This window comes from Pseudorasbora parva, chromosome 15 (assembly GCF_024679245.1).
Source record: "Pseudorasbora parva isolate DD20220531a chromosome 15, ASM2467924v1, whole genome shotgun sequence".
NCBI classification, from domain to species: domain Eukaryota; kingdom Metazoa; phylum Chordata; class Actinopteri; order Cypriniformes; family Gobionidae; genus Pseudorasbora; species Pseudorasbora parva.
This window is the reverse complement of record NC_090186.1, coordinates 22,779,075-22,798,687: the sequence shown is the minus strand read 5'-3', so window position 1 is coordinate 22,798,687 and position 19,613 is coordinate 22,779,075. Positions and strand designations below refer to the sequence as shown.

The 19,613-nt window shown below is 37.8% G+C and overlaps 1 protein-coding gene across 9 annotated transcripts in view; it reads left to right on the top strand.

Annotated features, from left to right (window-relative positions):
* Positions 1–19,613, top strand: part of pum2 (pumilio RNA-binding family member 2) — a 224,951-nt gene that overhangs the window by 34,824 nt on the left and 170,514 nt on the right. For all 9 annotated transcript variants that reach the window (XM_067417377.1, XM_067417370.1, XM_067417373.1 and 6 more), the window contains exons 3-5: positions 8,340–8,408; positions 8,609–8,714; positions 18,482–18,669. In XM_067417377.1, coding sequence (XP_067273478.1) covers positions 8,340–8,408; positions 8,609–8,714; positions 18,482–18,669 — 363 coding nt within the window. The remainder of the gene's footprint in view (positions 1–8,339; positions 8,409–8,608; positions 8,715–18,481; positions 18,670–19,613) is intronic.

Below are 19,613 nucleotides of genomic sequence, written 5' to 3'. Positions count from 1 at the left end.
GAGAGCTGAGTCCAAAAGGGTGAGAGAGAAGGACAGTCCCAGAAAAAATGCAAGTATGTGCCTAAAGATCCTTCAGAACAAAGATTACACTTAGGAGAAGAGGACAGATTCATATAGAAACGTCTCATAGGAGTCAAGTAAACCCTATGAAGTAATTTCCAATGTATAATTGATGATTGGGGTTCTTTGAAGACAGCTTAAACATCCTCCATACCTGATCCGAAAATACATCATCCACATCTTCATTAAGATCCCTGGCCCAAACAGTTGTAATAGATAAGGTTTTGTATAGATGTTCGAGAAGATACGAATAAATAACTGAAACAGAAGAGAGAGATTTCTCAGAAGGAAGGATTAATTTACGTAAAGGGTGAAGAGGTAAATGGGAGTCCCAAGGCACCCCATAGGCCCGAAGGGCCGATCTTATACGCAAATACATAAAAAAAGATGTAGCTTGTAAATTATATTGGTCTTTAATGTTCTGAAATGATTTTAGACCCATATCATCGTATATATCTCCCAGGGTGTTTACTTTATTCTGAGTCCAATGCGGGCAGTGAAATGGAGCCTTGCCTGACAAAAGATTATTATTGTGGAAAATTGGTGAATGTTTATGCCAGATTGTAACTTGATGTGATTGTTTTTCCACTTCCCTCCAAGTGGAGATGAGATGAGTTATAATTGGACCAAACTTGGATTTGCACTGCCTCAGTGGAACCCCCGAGAAAACAAGATGTTTCAATTCATAGGGATAGACTATAGATTCCTCAATTGCTTTCCATGACACAGAAGCATCAGGGTCAAACCAGACTGTTAAAGGGCGGAGAGTAAAGGCTTGAGCATACAGTCTAAAATTAGGGAAAGACAGACCTCCATGTGATCTAGAGCGCTGTAAAGTTGTCAGCTTAATTCGAGGACGTTTCCCATTCCATATATAACGAGAAACACATGCATCCAGTTTTTTCCAGTGACCAGCAGGTGGAGAAAGAGGAATCATAGATGAAAAGAAATTAATACGTGGGAGAACGTTCATTTTAACCACCGATACCCGAGCATGAAAGGAAGTTGGGAGACGGGACCAATTTTCCAAGTCAGAGTTTACTTTCAGTAAAATACTATTCAGGTTTTTTGAAATAATTTCCTGCAGCTTTGGAAAGATATCTATGCCCAGATACTTAAAGGATTTTACCACCGGAATAGATACGAATAGGGGTGTGGGATCAGCTTCAAAATTTAGTGGGAGTAAACATGACTTGCTCCAATTAATTTTAAACCCAGAGAGGGATCCAAAGTGATCAAATAAATTTAACACACGAGGGATAGAATGTGACGGTTTCTCCAAAAACAATAAGATGTCGTCAGCAAACAATGAAATATGATGGTATGTGTTCTTGATAATTATTGGGGCAATAGTTTCTGATTGGCGGACCGCTTGAGCTAAGGGTTCCAAGGATGAGGCAAATAACAAAGGAGAAAGCGGGCAACCCTGACGAGTACCTCGATGTATAACGAATGGATTTGAACAAACTGACCCTGTAAGGACAGCAGCTGCAGGGTTGGTATACAAAACCTTAATCATGTTTATAAATGTTGATCCTAAGCCCAAATGTTTCAAAACTACCCACAAGTAGTTCCATTCTAGCTGGTCGAAAGCTTTCATCGCATCCAGAGATAATACTGCGCAAGGGGAAGTCAACATACTCACTGAATTAACAATATGACAAAACCTGCGCAAATTATCCGAAGCGGAACAAGATTTAATAAAGCCTGTCTGGTCACAATGGCCCTCATTTATCAATCTTGCGTAGAAACGGGTGTATATATTGGTGTAAGATTACGCTTACACTTCTCTCACCGCCTGATTTATGAAACTGTGCGCACCACTGCAATCCAGGTGTACGCAATACTTGCCCTTGATAAATGCGGCGGCTGAAAACGATCGTCATTAGAATAACACGCCCCTATATATTCAAGTCTCTGCCTCCCGCACGCCCTCATTTTACGCCATGGACAAACAGAAGACGGCAAAGAAACGAAACTTCTCCGACGTGGAGATCGGGCGCGCTCAATCATCTCTTTAGTCCACTTAGTCAGGGCACTGATTAGGACATAAGTCAATGGGCTGACTCCCTGATCAGTGCTCTGACTACTGAACTATTGAGATGATTGAGACGCGCCCATCGAGACCATCACCAGGGAAGTGGAAAAAAACCCGAAATTGTTTTATTTGGGAGTTTAAAGAGTGGGATTAAAGGTGCTCACAAAAACAAAATATGGATCCAAATTACGAGTAGCTACTGTTAGTGTGGGGGTTGAGAAGCGCACTCCAGCAGTTTAAAGCTGTTTGGATGATAAATTACCATCACAATGCATTATTTTACAGCACGTTTTGAAACAATTAGCATTTAATTTCGTATCGCGGCACATGTATTGGGGTGTACAATAGTGATGATGATGTGATGTGGAGTAAGATTCATTCACATTAATAATTACATGACAATTTGTAAGATTCTTCTTCTTATTATTATGATTATTATTCTTAATGATGCTTGTTATTTAGAAGAAGAATGCCGTTTTTATTGATTTTATTATTATTTAAAAGAAGAAGGCCATTTTTATTATTTTGTCAGTCTGAATTATTTTAGTCCCAGTCCGTGCGCAGCTGCAGGGCCAGACGGGCCTGAAACGTCAGATAAAGCGCACAGGCTCGCGACTGGAGGAATACATAAGCCTACAGATCAAACGCTTTGGTAAAGTCACACAAATTAAACATTGACGTTCATGTTGCACAAAAATAAACACTAAATGTTGTTGTTGTGGTTTTTAACAGTGGGTCATATAGTATATCTTGTCAGTGCGTTTTGTGGTGTTAGGAATTGCTTTTCTGCGCATTTTCCCACTAACTCAAACGTGCGTACACCACCTCCTGAGCTGGCGTAGGATTTGAGCGTGCCGTACGCCAACGTCCAAATTGATAAATCTCAAAGTCACCGTGGGTTTGGGTGTACGCAAGGTGTACGCTGGAAATTTGGTGTACGCACTTTTGATAAATGAGGGCCAATGTATTAGTCTATTCATAAATCTCTCTAAACGCATACAATTTAACATCTGTCCCTATTAGAGAAAGTGGTCGATAGCTAGAACAGGAAGTTGGATCTTTGTCTTTTTTTAACAGGAGTGAAATAATAGCTATATTAATCGATGAGTGAAATGAACCTTGAGTAACTTTAAATTGTATCTTAATTTTAATCAATGTTTTATCAACCGAATTGCCTGGATTTGATAAATAATGAGCAAAATATCGCAGACAATGACACGGAGGTGCCGCACCGTGTGAACAATGGCTTAAAAGAACAACTAATAGGGAAAAAAAAAGACTTTAGTTGTGGGCAGCCATAGCTACTTATTTCGGATATGCCTATTTTCGAAACAGCATGCCACAAAAGGCATTCTGGGTTGAGTGCGCGACGCTGAGCGGAATGAGCTTTAGAAATTAACGGAATCTTCAGAAAGGCACTAAATATTGCATACCTAACTGGTCACAATATGATCTCATGTTTGTTTAAAAAAATTCAACAAAAAATTCAACATATAAATAATACTTTTAATGGGCCACTTAACGTGTTTATTACAAATACATTACTAGATGCCAAAGATGAATAAATGTAAATTAACAAAAATATGTATTCCATTTCCAATCCTGTGAAACCAGGTGGTGCACCCCCACATCCTGCACCCCTGGGCCTGTAAGCTAATTATTTTATTATTTAAAACAGATCATTTGTATTTGTCAATCAAATTGTTGTTATGGGCTGGACTACAGTTGTGGGTGTAGAGACATTTCAGGAGAGGGCTCAGCACACAGCCTTGTGGGGAGCCAACTGCTAAGTGTGCAAGTGGATGAGAGGTGGGGACCAAGTCTCACCATCTGGAGCTGGTTGGTGAGAAAGTCCTTAATCCAGGCACATGTAAGAGGGGGGAGGCCAAGAATGACCAGTTTATTTATGAGAATGTCCGGGATGATGGTATTAAAAGCTGAGCTGTAATCCACAACGAGCATCCGGACGTAGCTCTGCTGCTGCTCTATGTGGCTCAGCGCAGAGTAGAGAGCTATGACGATAGCATCCACAATATGCAAACTGATGGGATTCTGATGGGATTCGAAGTCTGAGGAGAGATAGCCTTTGATACGATGAAGAAGCAGTCTCTCAAAGCAGTTACCGGAGTGAGAGCCACAGGACGATAATCATTCAGGCTGGTAATTGGACACTTCTTTGGCACTGGGATGATTATGGCTGTTTTTAAACAGGATGGGATAACTGCCTGAGCCAGGAAGCAGTTGAAGATTTTGGTGAAGATGAGGGCAGCTGGTGGGCACACGCTTAAAAAACCTTGCCAGGAACTCCATCTGGGCCAGCAGCCTTCCTGGGGTTCACTGCCAGGAACACCTGTTTGACATCATGCTCCCGCACAGTGGGTGGAGTGGTGCAGAGACCAGGCAGGAATAGGGGAAGGGCTGAATTGGTGCAGGAACCAGATGGAGGTGAATGTGAATGTTGGGTTGGAGCAGATGATTGCTGCTGTTGTGATGTTTCAAAGCAAGCAAAGAAGTAGTTAAGCTCCTCTGCCAGTGGCGCACTCAGATCTCCTGTTGTCACGTCACAGCCTCTATAGTTGCGCAGTAGAGAGCAGGAAGTACAATGGCGATATCAAAAGCTTGCCCATACTCTCACAGATGCAGAACAATTAATTGTTGTGACAATGTTGGTGTGAAATAAACAGTTATGTAAATTAAATTAAATTAAACAATCTTCTCCCAAACATCCCGAAAAGTGACTTCACTCAGAGAAGACGTCGATCTCAGCTGTCAATCATGTCGTCACACACCCGTTTTTATAGCATTAAATAACTAACTAAAACTAAACTTATTTAAAAAACGGACACTTGAAATGAAATCATCATGATGATAACTGCCTACAATTACATAAACTAACTTTAGGGAAAAAATATTTGAAGTGTAATTCGATTTTTTTTATTTTTTTTGTTTGGCTCCCGTCCATTAGAGAAAACTGAGGTGCGGCTATACTGGGACTAGCCACCTGGGGGTGATCGAGGTGCGGCGGCTTCAGTTTCTGAGAAGGGTGCTGCCCTTTAATTAACTTTGCTTGATTTAAACAACAAAAAGTGACATCATGCAGCACACATTGCTGTTTCTGTGTGGAGTTAAAAGGGTCTAACTCTGTGCCACCGCATAACTATTTATGTGTTAAAAAAATTATGAGTATATATGTATATATGTGTGTGTATATATATGTGGTACATTTAGAATAATAGCTTTGATAAACGTTAATGATGAGAGGTTTAAAAATCGTGATTGTATTGTTTTTCCTGCCGTCGAGCCACAGCCATTCACTAAATCAGTGTTTCCCAACCTTTTTTCAGTCATGGCACCCTTTGAAAATGTTCTAATTTTGTGACACCCCCATACATATGTTACTCTAGGGGTGTAACAGTACAGATTGCTCACGGTTCGGTTTGTATTATGGTTTTAGGTTCACGGTTTCATAACGGTTTGGTATTTGGTGGTGGTGGCTAAGGAGATTCTCACCTTCTATATGTAAAGCGCTTTGGGTGTCTAGAAAAGCGCTATAAAAATGTAATGAATTATTATTTGCCATGCTCAGGGAAAGAAAGAACTACTGTCAAATAAAAAAAACATAAAGGGTTACTTCAGCGATTAGCATATGGCTTTGTATCAGTAGAAACCCTGGAGTATATTCAAATGATTGTTCTTTCCCCCCTCATATCCCCCTGAGACAAGAGATTTTTGCATTTTATTTCTGGGAAAATTCCTCCTATGATGCAAATTGACGATATTTGCATCATAGGAGGAATGTTTGGCCAAAGGCTAAAGACTACAGCCAGCAGAGGGAGCCATTTCCGCATGTTTTGAATCTGCGGATGGGGGATGGGAGATTAAACTCAGCTCGCAGGGAGAGCTCAGCTTGTAGCTACAGGCACTCATTTAAACGGAGCTATGGTGAGCAATGTAAGTCTTCTAACTTCTCAAATTAATTTCTATGAAAGTTAAGCTTGCAAAGGCATGAACTGAAACGCGTGCCAGACTGAACTCGCATTGTGAATGTATGCTGCGAGTGTAGTCGCAATTACCTCAGCTCTCATCACGAGACCTCATCAGCTCATTTTTTTCACTCCTGCAGTCAGTGCTCAGTGCTGTGATACTCGCTCATTATATTGAACAGACACGTTCAGTTTTTAATTGTAGTGTCTTCTCTAACTCAGTCACTGTAATCAAGTTGGTGGCTTTGGGAATGGCCTTACAGGGCAGCGAAGCATTCTGGGAATTGTAGTCTTTCATCCCCATGAGACAAATACATTTTTTGTCTTTTCTCAGTCTAGAAGGCACGAAATTAAAAAATAATTTGACATTTCTACTACATTGATGACCCAGTTTAAATACAAGCAGCAGCACAAACAATGCTTTTCAGATTTTTCAGGTAGGTCTAACATTAGTTTTTAGGGTAGATAAATTGAATGAATTAATCAAATGTAAAATAACTGCACATGTAACTGTTTAAATTAAAGATTAATCCTTATTAAACTTACAAAAGCTATTCAATCAAGAGCAGTGAGTGATGTCCTTATCTTTTGATTGACAGACAGCAGTAAAGGCTGCTGCCCGTTTAAGACCTAATACAGGGATATGCGTCGTCTTTCTCGACTGTATTAAGTTCACTTAAGGCACATACAGACTATGTCTGCTTGGATACTCATCAAGATCGACATGTTGACATACTTTTTGTGTAAGTTTGTCCGTTCAAGTGCAAGACTTGAAAGAGAACTCAATATTTGCACGCTGTGAGACGTGCGCGCGCTTTTGGACGAGCGCAGGGACAGATCTTCACACTGCAGAGAGTTCTCATTCGCGTCTTCTGGTGAATATACTGGGTGAAATATACTTTCGAATATACTGGCGAAAATGACTGGTCATACAGCAGCACTTGCATGCATTGAACACAGTTTACAAAGATAGACAGTTTTGCCCACATTTTTCTTTTATTATCGATGTTGTAGTGTAGCCTGTCACTGAGGAGCCAGCACGTGTATCCATCGACAGAACCATACATAAAGCATTATTTTTCAAGTTACAACCAGTGCCGCCGCTCCCACCACGCGCTGCGCGTAGTCGAGCAAAACACACGCTACCCATAGCAACGCGTTATGATAACGACATTTCAGACTGACAGAGACAAGATAAACGGCTTTTCCGCCATTTGTTACTGTTTTGTACACGTTGTTATATTAATTATAATTCAAATTCTGTTTTATTGGCCACAATATAGTAATGATGAATGTTGAGAGGGGCACATTTGATTCACTTTCAAAAAGGGCAGGGGCCCTCTCCAAAGCCCTCTCTCTGCAGTGCACTTGCCTGGTGTGTGTAAAGTGTCCACAGTCCTGACTCCTGTCACACAATGCGGCGAAATCTCCGACAGGGCTTTGATAGTCCAACGTTACAGTGAATGAGAGTATGAGCCGAAACGAACGCACAGGCCATAGTGTGACATCCATTAACCATAGTGTAAACATAGATGACGTCACGGGTTTTTCTATAAAAGAAAGAACGTAGCCTTCGTTTGTTTGTAGGCCTAGGCAATTAATATATTTATAATACTTCCTAAAATATAATTCATAATATTTTATTACTTTTGTATTAGTTGTTTGAAGAGTAAAAAAAATAAATTGGTTGGTCTTAAAGCAAATTTACAACCGGCAAGTCGGTTGGACTAAAAGGAAAAAAAAAAAAAATTTGAGTCGGCCCTAAATTGACAGGTTCGGTCAGGTTACGGCAAACAAGAATATTTTTAAGGATGGCCCAAATAAAAGTTAAGCAGAAAATATGGTAGCTTATAGGCTATAACTGCACTTGTTTCAGAGTAATGTTATTGTTAACCCTTTTTCCTCTATAAATGTTTGCTGCTGCATACTTTACGTCTATGGCTGATCTTAATTTCTCCAACTACGGGTCATGGTTTAAACAGAAAATGTGTGCTGCGTTAATAAAATGAGTGCCGTTAAAATGAATTTGCATTAACGTGTTATTGACATGTTAATTTTGACAGCCCTAGTTTTACGGCTTTCCAAGTTTATGCACTTAGTTTTGAGGATCTTTTAAAATATTCCATCCCAGTAACTTCTAACTTGCAATTGCAAGTAGCAAATAGTTTCACTCTTAATTGCACTCATATGGGAGTATAGTTTGGTATTAAATGCTCATTCTGGCTCTCCTAGAATTGTGAAATATTTTCTTTATCTAGGTACGTGCTGTGGATGAGATGAATTATGACTTTCAAGCCTTGGCTCTGGAGTCTCGTGGAATGGGTGAGGTATGTGATCAGACTTTTTAAAAAGCCATTGTTATGATTCTGAATATGATAGTCATTTTGTATCCTTTTTGGCAACTATCACAAGTGTTGACTTCCCTGTAATCCTTTAACATATTTAAACTCCACTTGTTAACCCCCCCTCGGTTGTTGTATGCATATATTTGCAAAATGTGATGGCCACATTTTGTTCATTTTTGCAGCTTCTTCCTGCAAAAAAATTGTGGGAATCGGATGAATTGGCAAAAGATGGACGGAAAGGGATGTTGCTGGTTGAAGAATGGAGAGAGAATGCCTGGGGTACTTCCCGTAAGTTCTTCTGAAATGCTACAGTCATTTGTTTGATCATGATATCATAATTAAGGAAAACATTTATGCCGAAATTAAATGGAGAAATTGGGCTGTGAATTGCTTCAAGCAAAGCTTACTAATGTTTATGCTAAAGGTGTACCAAATATTGTTATTTGCCTATAATTTAATTTTCCCAAATAATCATTGATTTGGAAATTATATTCTTTTATTTTTGTTTGAAAATGTTAACCTAACCTTTCTCATGCCTTAGTTTGTTTGGTTAGATATGCACGACGTGCATACATGTGTGGGTTAATTAGTGCCTTGTGATTTTTGTTGATGCTGAAAACATGGATTATCTTTTTTTTTTTTTTTTTTTCGCTGAAAATGTTTCCCTAACCTTTCTCATTCCTTAGTTTGCTTGGTTAGATATGCACAATGTGTGTACACGTGTGGGTAAATTAATGCTTTGTGATTTTTGTTGATGCTGAAAACATGGATTGAATCCAGTTGCAAAAATTGAATTTCCTGTATAACATGAAATGCCACTGAATTTGGCAAATTTAGAATGAATTAATTAAAAGTAGGACTGTAAGCTTACAAAATGTAAAAACATTACAAAAATTAGCTTCAGAAAGAAATGTTTTGTGTGAACTAGCTTTGGGTTTGTTTTTCTTAAAATGGAAATATTATAAAATAATTAAGGGCCAAGCACCAAAGGTGCGTAATCGTTGACCTATTGAAATTGTTGGCATTCTTATTGCTGCTGCTGCTTCTTCCATTCTTGAGTCTATGGTAGCCCATAGAACCTTAAAGTAAAAGGTTCTGGAATTTGGTACACTCACAGAAGCAAATTTGGAGTCTCTAACTCAACTCTTTAGCACCACCAAAGTTTGACTTGTTTGTGCTCATAACTTTTGATCCCTAAGAAAACATTTTTTTCTTTGATTCCTTGGCTCAAGACGATTCGATTGCATTCATTTTCCCCCATGAACATTTTCCTGCCATTTAGACTTTTACGAAAAACCTACATTTTTAAACAACTCCTAGGCCGTTGCTATAATTTTCATGAAAATTTAATCAGATTATCTTCAGACTATGTCAAAAAAAAGTGTTGGAAGTTGATCCGTACAACTCGCTAACAAAGCGCAAACTAATTTTCCATAACGGTTGCAAAAATGCACTTAAGGTTGTATCTCTTTAATGCTTTATGGTATTCAAACCAAACTTGGTAGGTTTTCACAAGCATGACCTAAGGTAACATGCAGTGTATTTGTTCGAAGATACCGTTTGTCCAAACCATTGGTCCAAAAATGATAAAAGTGGTCTTATTACTTTCGGGACGTCATACCATATTGAACAATTTGACTGTCACCAATTTTTAATTATGTGCTAAAATGCTGTATTTAGGGCTGGGCGATATGACGAAATATATCGTCTGGACGATAGAAAATGTCTATCGTTTTATATAAGGCTCTATCGCTTACGCCACGATAAGGCGTTTATGGCAGAATTTTACGTCAAGATGCACCTCACGCCACGGCATGCCCATGCAATACATAAACGCGCTCCCTCTGTCTCTCTCTCGCTCTCTCACTCACACACACACACGCGCTGCAGCCTCCCTTCCACTCACGTCACTTTTTTAAAATCCCCCACAGCGCAAAACACGAGTCCCGCAAACGCGCCGCAGAGGAGCTTGTTTGTAATCAGAGGACAAATGGCTCCTTAGTTGCGAAATGATTTGGGTACAAGGTGATCGCGTTGAAAATAAAGGCGTTTGTCCAGCCTTAGAAGCTCATTTGAATCATTGCCGCGGCTCATTTAAGAAAATGACAGCTCCGAAGAGACGCCGCTTTAGTTTGAGGTAACGTTACTGCTAACAATAATAAAGAAAGACGATCAACACCTTATGTGTTACCACTGAAATGAAGATGTAATATATTTCCAAATGTAAGCCCATCTTAAGCGAAATGCACGCTTCATACTGTCGTCTGCCCTGGCTCTAACCTCGAGTGTTTACTTTTTGCAAACCTTGTGAGCGCGCAAACCCAAACGCTGTGACCTCGCTTCAAATGTTTTTATTGGTTTATTAAGTACAAACAGGCGAGTTATGAAAAATTGAGCGCGAGGGATATGTTCAATCACACAAAAAGATTTTGGAATGAGACGGCCAACTGTAGTAGCGTTTAGTCCACTGTCTATAATAGCCTAATTTAGAGATCACTTTTTTATTTATTTTAACCGACAACTTTGATCGGTTAGCGTTGATACGGTCAGCCATCGGTCAAACGGTCATCGGTTAACATTCCTAGGCAGGTGTTAACTTTACTAACAGTCTTGCTTTTAAAAAAGGTTCTAAATAAAATAAAAATGTAGTCCATACTACCTTTATTTGTTTTGTATATCATTTCAAACTGCATTTCCACATTGCAATTTTGTATAGACTATTCATAAACTGAATTAATAGAAAGGTTGCTATATCGTTATGTATATTGTTATCGGGATATCAAATGAGCTATATCGGGATATGAAATTTTGGCCATATCGCCCAGCCCTATTATCACATGCTTGCAAAATATTTCGTCATACAGAATACAATTTCTATTCATTTCTCACTGAATTATTCAATCTAAAAGAGCTTTAACATGCCCATAGCTCTCTCTCTATATAACGTTTTAACGTCACCATATGAATAAAATCCCCATTATATTGCGACAGGAAACTAATAAAAACACTCGATGGGGGTCTAAAGTGACATAAAGAATGAAGGTGTAATTTTAATTTTTTAAATTGTGTTATGTTGCTTTATGCTAACTGAAGCTCTAATGCACTTGTTGTACCAGGAGCTTTGTCTATTTTGTTACAATAATTCACATAGCTTTTAGTTTAGTTTTTTTTTCTTTTAGAAAGACTTTAGATAAGTGTGGCTTACTACATGAAATCAGGTGCTGTTAATAGGCCATTTAAGCGGGCATACATGTTATAATGGTTTTGAATAATGGCTGTTAAAAAACAAACAAAAAAATCATAACAAAAGAATAATGAGGATTACATCTCATACATTCAAAAGTGTGAAATGATCATCGAGTGAGCACATTGACACATTAATTGAATTGATAAGACAAAAGACTGCAAACGGCCAACAAACTTATTTGATAAAACCATCATGATAAAATCCAAACATGGTCTTAGAAAATGTTTCTTAAAATTCATAGCTTGGACATAACAGCCTCAGATTTAAGATAAAGCATGACCACATTTGTGGTTTCACTTTAGTTGTCAATATAAATTATACTGCATTCACATAATATTTTTATAAATTAAGAAAAATATTTAAAATATTTTTTTATAATATTTTTAAATATTTTTAGCCTATATATCTCTATAGTAATAACTGTCTGAGTAATTCTGAGTATTCAGCTGTAAACTCTCAAGTGTTGGCTTTCTAAATATACAGTCTTGTTCAAAATAATAGCAGTACAATGTGACTAACCAGAATAATCAAGGTTTTTCGTATATTTTTTTTTTTTTGCTACGTGGCAAACAAGTTACCAGTAGGTTCAGTAGATTCTTAGAAAACAAATGAGACCCAGCATTTATGATATGCACGCTCTTAAGGCTGTGCAATTGGGCAATTAGTTGAAATAGTTGAAAGGGGTGTGTTAAAAAAAATAGCAGTGTGGCATTCAATCACTGAGGTCATCAATTTTGTAAAGAAACAGGTGTGAATCAGGTGGCCCCTATTTAAGGATGAAGCCAACACTTGTTGAACATGCATTTGAAAGCTGAGGAAAATGGGTCGTTCAAGACATTGTTCAGAAGAACAGCGTACTTTGATTAAAAAGTTGATTAGAGAGGGGAAAACCTATAAAGAGGTGCAAAAAATGATAGGCTGGTGACAAGCAATGGGTTAACTCCTTACCAGTCAAAGATAGTATACAGCGCCAGATTTCTGATGTCAACATTTAATGAACTTTAAAACATCACATTCTAACTTCATCTGGAAAAACTTGGTGTAATTATAAAGATTAAAGCCTTCAGCTTCGTTATTTGACCAATGGCTATGAATAAAAAGGTTGCAGTGACAATAATTTCTTAATTTATGTCAGGAGTGCGTTATAATCGATCCGTTATTAACAACATTTTGAATAGAATATCAACAAGAATCAAAAGCCAGTCACCTGTTCTCCATTTTTTTTCTGATCACATACATGCACTAAACAGCATCTGTTTGGGCACTTAGTCAAAACGTGTGCATATTTGGACGAATATAGATTTATCAACACGTTTGCAAAATATTTCGTCACACAGAATAACATTTCTATTCATTTCTCACGGAATTATGCTGATTTGAAGAGTTGAATGACATGTACAGCGATCAAGGAGTCTGTTTACATCCTGGTTCATGTCACTTATGATCTCAGAGCTTTCTCATTCGCTGTACAGTTGTCAATCTTCTTATGTAACTCGACGTGACAATACTCCTGCGCCATCTGGTGACACTGTTCTGCACACTTCATCATCATCTCTCTGCTGTAGACATTGGCAACTCCTGAAACACGGAGCTAATAAATGCATGACTACGATCGCATATGGTTTGTGTGTTTGCATGTGATTTGGTGTATTTTCATATGTGTAAAGAATGTGTCCAGTAACGTGCTAACCATATATAGCGATTGGGTCCACATTAAAAGCTAAATAAAACATTTTAACATCATTGAAAATCACTGAATCCCACAGTATGTCGCGGTCTGAAGTAAATACAAACACTTGCTGGCTGTTTAAATGGAGTTTGTAGTTAAAGTGTAATATTATTTTTTTATTTTGTGTTATGTAGCTTGATGCTAACTATAGCTCTAATGCACCTGTCACGCTTGGAGCTATATTTTATTTCACATAAAGTACCAACAGTATGCTTTTTTTGTCTGTTGCCCAAAAGACTTCAGATAGTAGGTTTTAATGTAAATTGGAATGAATGTGGGATTGATGGCCAATCCAGAATGCCTGAATAGGTTACTATGCTTCAATATTATTTTGTTTATTGGTGTTTTCAGATCATCCGCGTGCGAGAAAGAGCTTGCGTGCTTGCAGTTGCCATATTTCAGTCATTTAAATCCTTCAAACAGAGCTTGTCTGTGAAAAGAACACGTACACTATTTGGTGTTTTACCTAAACTTGTCCAATCTGGCAACCGTATGCACGCAAGCTCTCTCTCTCACACGCGAATGATCTGAAAACACCAATAAACAAGTAAACTGCATTTCAGCAATCTCCATTTGAGATGCTCTGCTTAGTGTCATTCAGTCTACATTTTAGACTTGTCTGTTTTTATATCGTTAGTCACAATAACAATGTAGGCTACGCAGTGACTGTTAAGTACTCTAAAAAGCCCCGTTTCCACCACAGGAACTTTACCCAGGAACCAGGAACTTTGGGTGGTACTCTGTGTGTTTAGACCGCAGGAACCAGGGTCTAAATGAAGTTCCGGGTAAATATTTCCCCCTCCAAATGGCCCTGCTCGCGAGGTAGTACTTTTTCAAAGTTCAGGAACTTTCGAGGGCGGGACTTGGTCGCTGAACATGCTGATTGGTTCAGCTCAGGCAGCATTTTATTTCAACTCGGCATTTTTAAAAGTCTTTTGCGAGGTTCGGTCTACGTTCAGTAATAATCAGTCTAACGCCGCGCTCATGTTGACAAGAGAGGAAAGTTAATTTTTCTGAGGGGTTAACTTTTTATTTCGTATGTTATGAAGATAATGTTGGAGTAATGACACAGCGTATATTGCCCCAGACAGTTTTTACTTTAACTGCGCCTGACAGAAGAAAAAAAAAATTTCTCAGATGATTATTTAAACAAATAAATAGCTTATAATATAATACTGTATTAGTCCTGGTGGCCGTTAAGAGTTGCTATGGCTTCAGTTAACACATAGCTGCTTGAGAAAACAGCGTTGACATTTTTGATGTGGCAGACAAACTGCTTATGTGACAAAATGATTGCGATTGAAAGTCATTACATGTAAACACCAGATCGGTTTAGATAACGTCTCATGTAAACAGTCCACTAAATCTTTCAATCGGTACACACAAAAATGATTACTGTCCGTTAGGGCTGTCATTTAAAAAAAAAAAATCTAATTCGAACGGATATCAAATATCAAGCAAGCAATGCATTAGAATATCTAACGTTACAACGCCGTCATCTCCAGCAGCTGGAATGTGTTAACGGATGCCATAGCAACTCTCAACGGCCACCAGGACTTATACGGTTTTATAAAAGCTATTCATTTGTTGTAAAGTGTAATAATCATCTCAGAAAAAAAAATAATTCTAATGTCAGGCACAGTTAAAGTAGTTAATGATTGTTTGCTTACATAGGCTTAGGGACAGTGTCATTATGCCAACATTATCTTCATAACTTCTTATGAAATAAAAAGTTTACCCCTCAGAAAAATGTATTTTCCTCTCTTGTCATGCTTGGTGCATGAGCGCGATGTGTGCTCTGTGCGCGCTGTGTACATCACTTAAGTACGCACACTCAAAAGTAATCCGGTCAGGTCGTTTACATGGTGAAATGTTTATTTTGATTCATGAAAAAGTTTATCCACCCATCTCAAAACGATTACAATTTCATTCAGTTTGGGCATTTTTATTACGATTGAGGTGTTTATATGGAGCATTTTTCTTCAGATTGGACTTTTAAACCGATTACAGTGCTCCATGTAAATGAGCCGACAGTAAAAAAAAAATTGCGCTACATGGCACTTTAAAAACCGGATAGTTTATTTATAGTTCGATTACGGATATTTCACATCATCTTCGAATGCATATTTGAATATCGAATAAAAAGTGACAGCTAGGGATGCACCGAAATGAAATTCTTGGCCGAAGCCGAAAACGAATAATAATGAAATGCTTGGCCGAAGACCGAAGGCCAAATACCGAACGCGGTGTTTCGCATTTTTTCCATTTATTTGGCAATTTTTTTTACCATTACAATAATTAAATAGTAAAAATTTGCTTTTTACTATTTTGTGTTGCTTTTCTGAGAAATAAATCAAATAACAAAAATACAATTTCAAAATATTTATTTAACACTGAATTTTTTTTAACATTCCAGCAGATATTATACAAACTAAGCACAACATAACTTAAAATAAATAATTAGTATGTAGAATGTAACTCTGTATGTCTACAACAACAAATGTGCATTGAATAGTGCAAAAAATGTGGATGAACCCACAACAAATAAATAACTGTCCTAGACATAAGCCTACTTAGCCTACTTCTTCAGGAAAAGTGTCAGGTTCTTCTTTATGAAAAGTAGCTTCTCTGCTTTCTCACATGAAAGTCGGTTCCTCTTCTCATCGATGACATGAGATCCAGCACTAAACAGTGCTTCCACACTGCTGACATGTTTGCTGCATAAAGCACGCGGCTCTCACTCTACGTGGGTTACTTTTTGATCGCGTCATTAAAAACGTCATTATTCGGCAAAAATTATTCGGCCTTTTTACTTATTCGGTTGCCGAACATTCGGTGCATCCCTAGTGACAGCCCTTCACTGGCTTGGAGCAGTCGCGTGCAGTCCGACATCACTGGACTAATTTCCCTAGTCTTCTCGGTACTTTATCGCGGTCGAAACGCAGACAGCTGCAGGTCTGGGGGGGGAGAAAAGTTCCTGTAAAAAAGTTCCTGGTACAAATTGTTCCGGGTAATTTTGGTGGAAACGGGGCTAAATACAAGCATTCAAAAACATCATAGGCCTACTTCAGTTCTCAAAAATATAAAAATATAACTTATATTTTTACAAAAAATTTTTTGCTAGAAGGATCAAGTGAACGATCTGTAATGTTAAGCAACGTATCTATGGTTGTATTTTGTAATACAAAATAATATTAACTAGGGGTGTAAGAAAATATCGATACACGTGAGTATCGCAATATTTTGTTTGGCGATACTGTATCGATTCTCAAAAACACTGTATCGTTATTTATATATTTATTTACATCCAAGATTTGTGGCTTTGTGTTCAAATTAAACCACAGACTGTGTACAACCCAACCGCTAGATGGCAGTGTTATCTCAGAATGTATCTGACGTGGAGCCAGAGAAGCGCAAAGTGAAGGTGTGTGTGCGTGCTTTAAAATTAGCACAAGACGATAGAATTATTCCGCTCCCTCGGTTAACAGAGCTGAAGTGTGGACTCATTTTGGCTTCAGCTACAAAAAAGCCACTAAGGAAATCGACAAATGACATTTTATGGCCTCAAAATAGGCCAAGTTAAAATCCAGTACTCGGGAAACATCTGAGAGCTCGCGTAACATCCCAACGTCATCCTCGTTGCTGAGAAGCATTTCGATAGAATATAGCACATTTTCCTCTTAGTAACAAAATAAACACACTCCAAAACTGACAGCAGTGGCAGCAGAACGAAAGCCTCTGATCATAGCGATGTGGATATGGATACACCAGCTCTGCAGTTCAGTAGCCTACTTAAAATGACACTTTATACAATAGACTGTGTTAAAGAAAACAGCTTTACAGTATTACATATAAAATAAACTGTCATTCAGTCATGGAATGAATGAACTATGCAATTTCTGTTGCTAAATAGTTTAGAAATGAAAAAGAATCCTGCAGTAACATTACTATTTCACTTTACTTAGATTGCACAAAAAAGTGATATAAATGATACTGTATTAATTAAATAAAACAGTTACTTGTCATGTTTTATGCATATGGTTGTTCTTTATTCTTTTAAATTAATCTTTCTAAAAAAATAATAAATTTACTTTCTTACAGTATCACAATATATCGTATTGTAACCCCTGTATCGTGATGCGTATCGTATCGCCAGATTCTTGGCAATACACAGCCCTAATATTAACCTTTGTCATTAGACACACTATTTAGTTTTGTATGGTACTTGGAGTTTCCTATTAATACTATAGCATCTTGCGTCATCTAGACAATGCGGTCTCTCTAAGAAACTTTCAATTTAATCAGAATTTTTTTAAACAGCTAGTCAATAAGTGGATAAATCACTACTTACTGCTTGTAAAAATATAGTTGCCCCTTTCTTCAGTTTAGGATGCTGAATGAAGCTTGCTTGAAATGGGCCGAACAAATGAACAATTTTGAATTAAATTGTTGTGGTATCCGATTATAATAAACCTCAACCATGACTGTTTTAATATGAAAAGTCCTCACATCCCCTGCACAGCCTGAACATGACATATGTGTCATGAGAGCTGCCGTTTTTGCAATCCTCGAGTGTCTTGTTTACCTGCAGTCCTGATGATTTGGCTCTGTCAGTTCCACCTGACAATGAACATGTTTGGACCGATGCAAATGTTGGGTGCGTACATATAAATTATCCCCAACGCTTGTGTCACGGTTGCCGTTATGTTGAGAATCACTTATTTTTCTGTTTTGCCTCCTTCATATGTAAATCTCGTGAATGAAAAACAACAGTGTTTGAGACTCACAGTTTGGGATGTCCATGTACTGAACTCTTATTATTTCTCTATGGCAAGGTTAATTTTTCATTCTAGGGCACTTTTAAGCTAATTCCGTAGCAGCCCCAGTTGAATTGATCAGTAAAATTAAATGTTTACAATTCCCAGTATCGGCTGAAAGAGGTTGCTGATTTATTGCTTGAAATTCATATAGCATGCTCTGGTAGTATTATCATGGTTTTCTTAATGCGTGGTTAAATGTTTTATTTGTACTCTGGTCATTGTAATGACATTGGTATTAATTTTCCTCTGCTGTGTCTAGATCATTCGGTTTCTCAGCCCATTATGGTGCAAAGGCGACCAGGCCAGGGCTACAACGGGAATGGAGATGCAAGCTCAGTGCTGTCCCCACGCTCAGAAGGGGGTGGTCTGGGTGTGAGTATGGTGGAGTATGTCCTAAGCTCTTCTCCTGGAGACAAGATGGATGGTCATTACAGAAATGGAGGCTATGTGAGTCAATTATCTTATTATCCTCTTTGGGTATCTGCTATATACTTTTTTTTGTGATATATTATGTGATATATTATGTGATGTATACGGTGGCCCAGTAATGCAGCCATACTAAATTAAACCGCAACAACGGAAACGAGCCACAACACAGCGGAAACGAGCCACAACACAGTGAAATCACCACAGCACGACGGAATTGCCACAACACAACGGAAATGCTCCCGACCACGAGGGGGTTCTCGGAGTGCAATAAAGTTAGTTTTCCTTGCCATTGCTCTAAAGATTGGCCAGTCTTACAAATATATAAACACTACGATCAGTTTTAAGTGTGTAACCATTGTATATCGATATGAAATATCAACTCAGAATCACCTACATGTATTATAGCTGCATATTTATACTCGAAAAGTTTTTTCTCGCGATCACGGCGCTTGATGCCTAACGGCTGTTTCACACCGCAGGCGTGAGCAGCGTCTGAGCAGCACTTCAGCGTAACTACAACGTCACTGCAGCTGTAGACGCGCGAGAGCCTATAGCTGTCTGAGTATTACATACTAAACTAAAAGAAAGTTTATTATATTTTCTGGCTAGTTTACTTAACTTTTTATAATCATAAACATACTTTCAGCCAACTGAATAATTAAAGCAAGTTTAAATTGGTAAATCGTATATATAATATACGATAATCTATATGAGATATATATATATATATATAATATACATAAAAAAAAAATATATATATATAATATACGTAAAAAAAAAAAAAAAAAAAAAAAAAAATATATATATATATATATATATATAAAATTTTTCTTTCTTTTCTGACATACTCCAGTTATTGTTAAAATACACTACACATGCTTCTTGTGTGCATTTTAAGCACTTTTTATGTGAAATCATATTTATTTTGTCCATTAAAAGTGTGCTTTCACTTTAATTGAGCG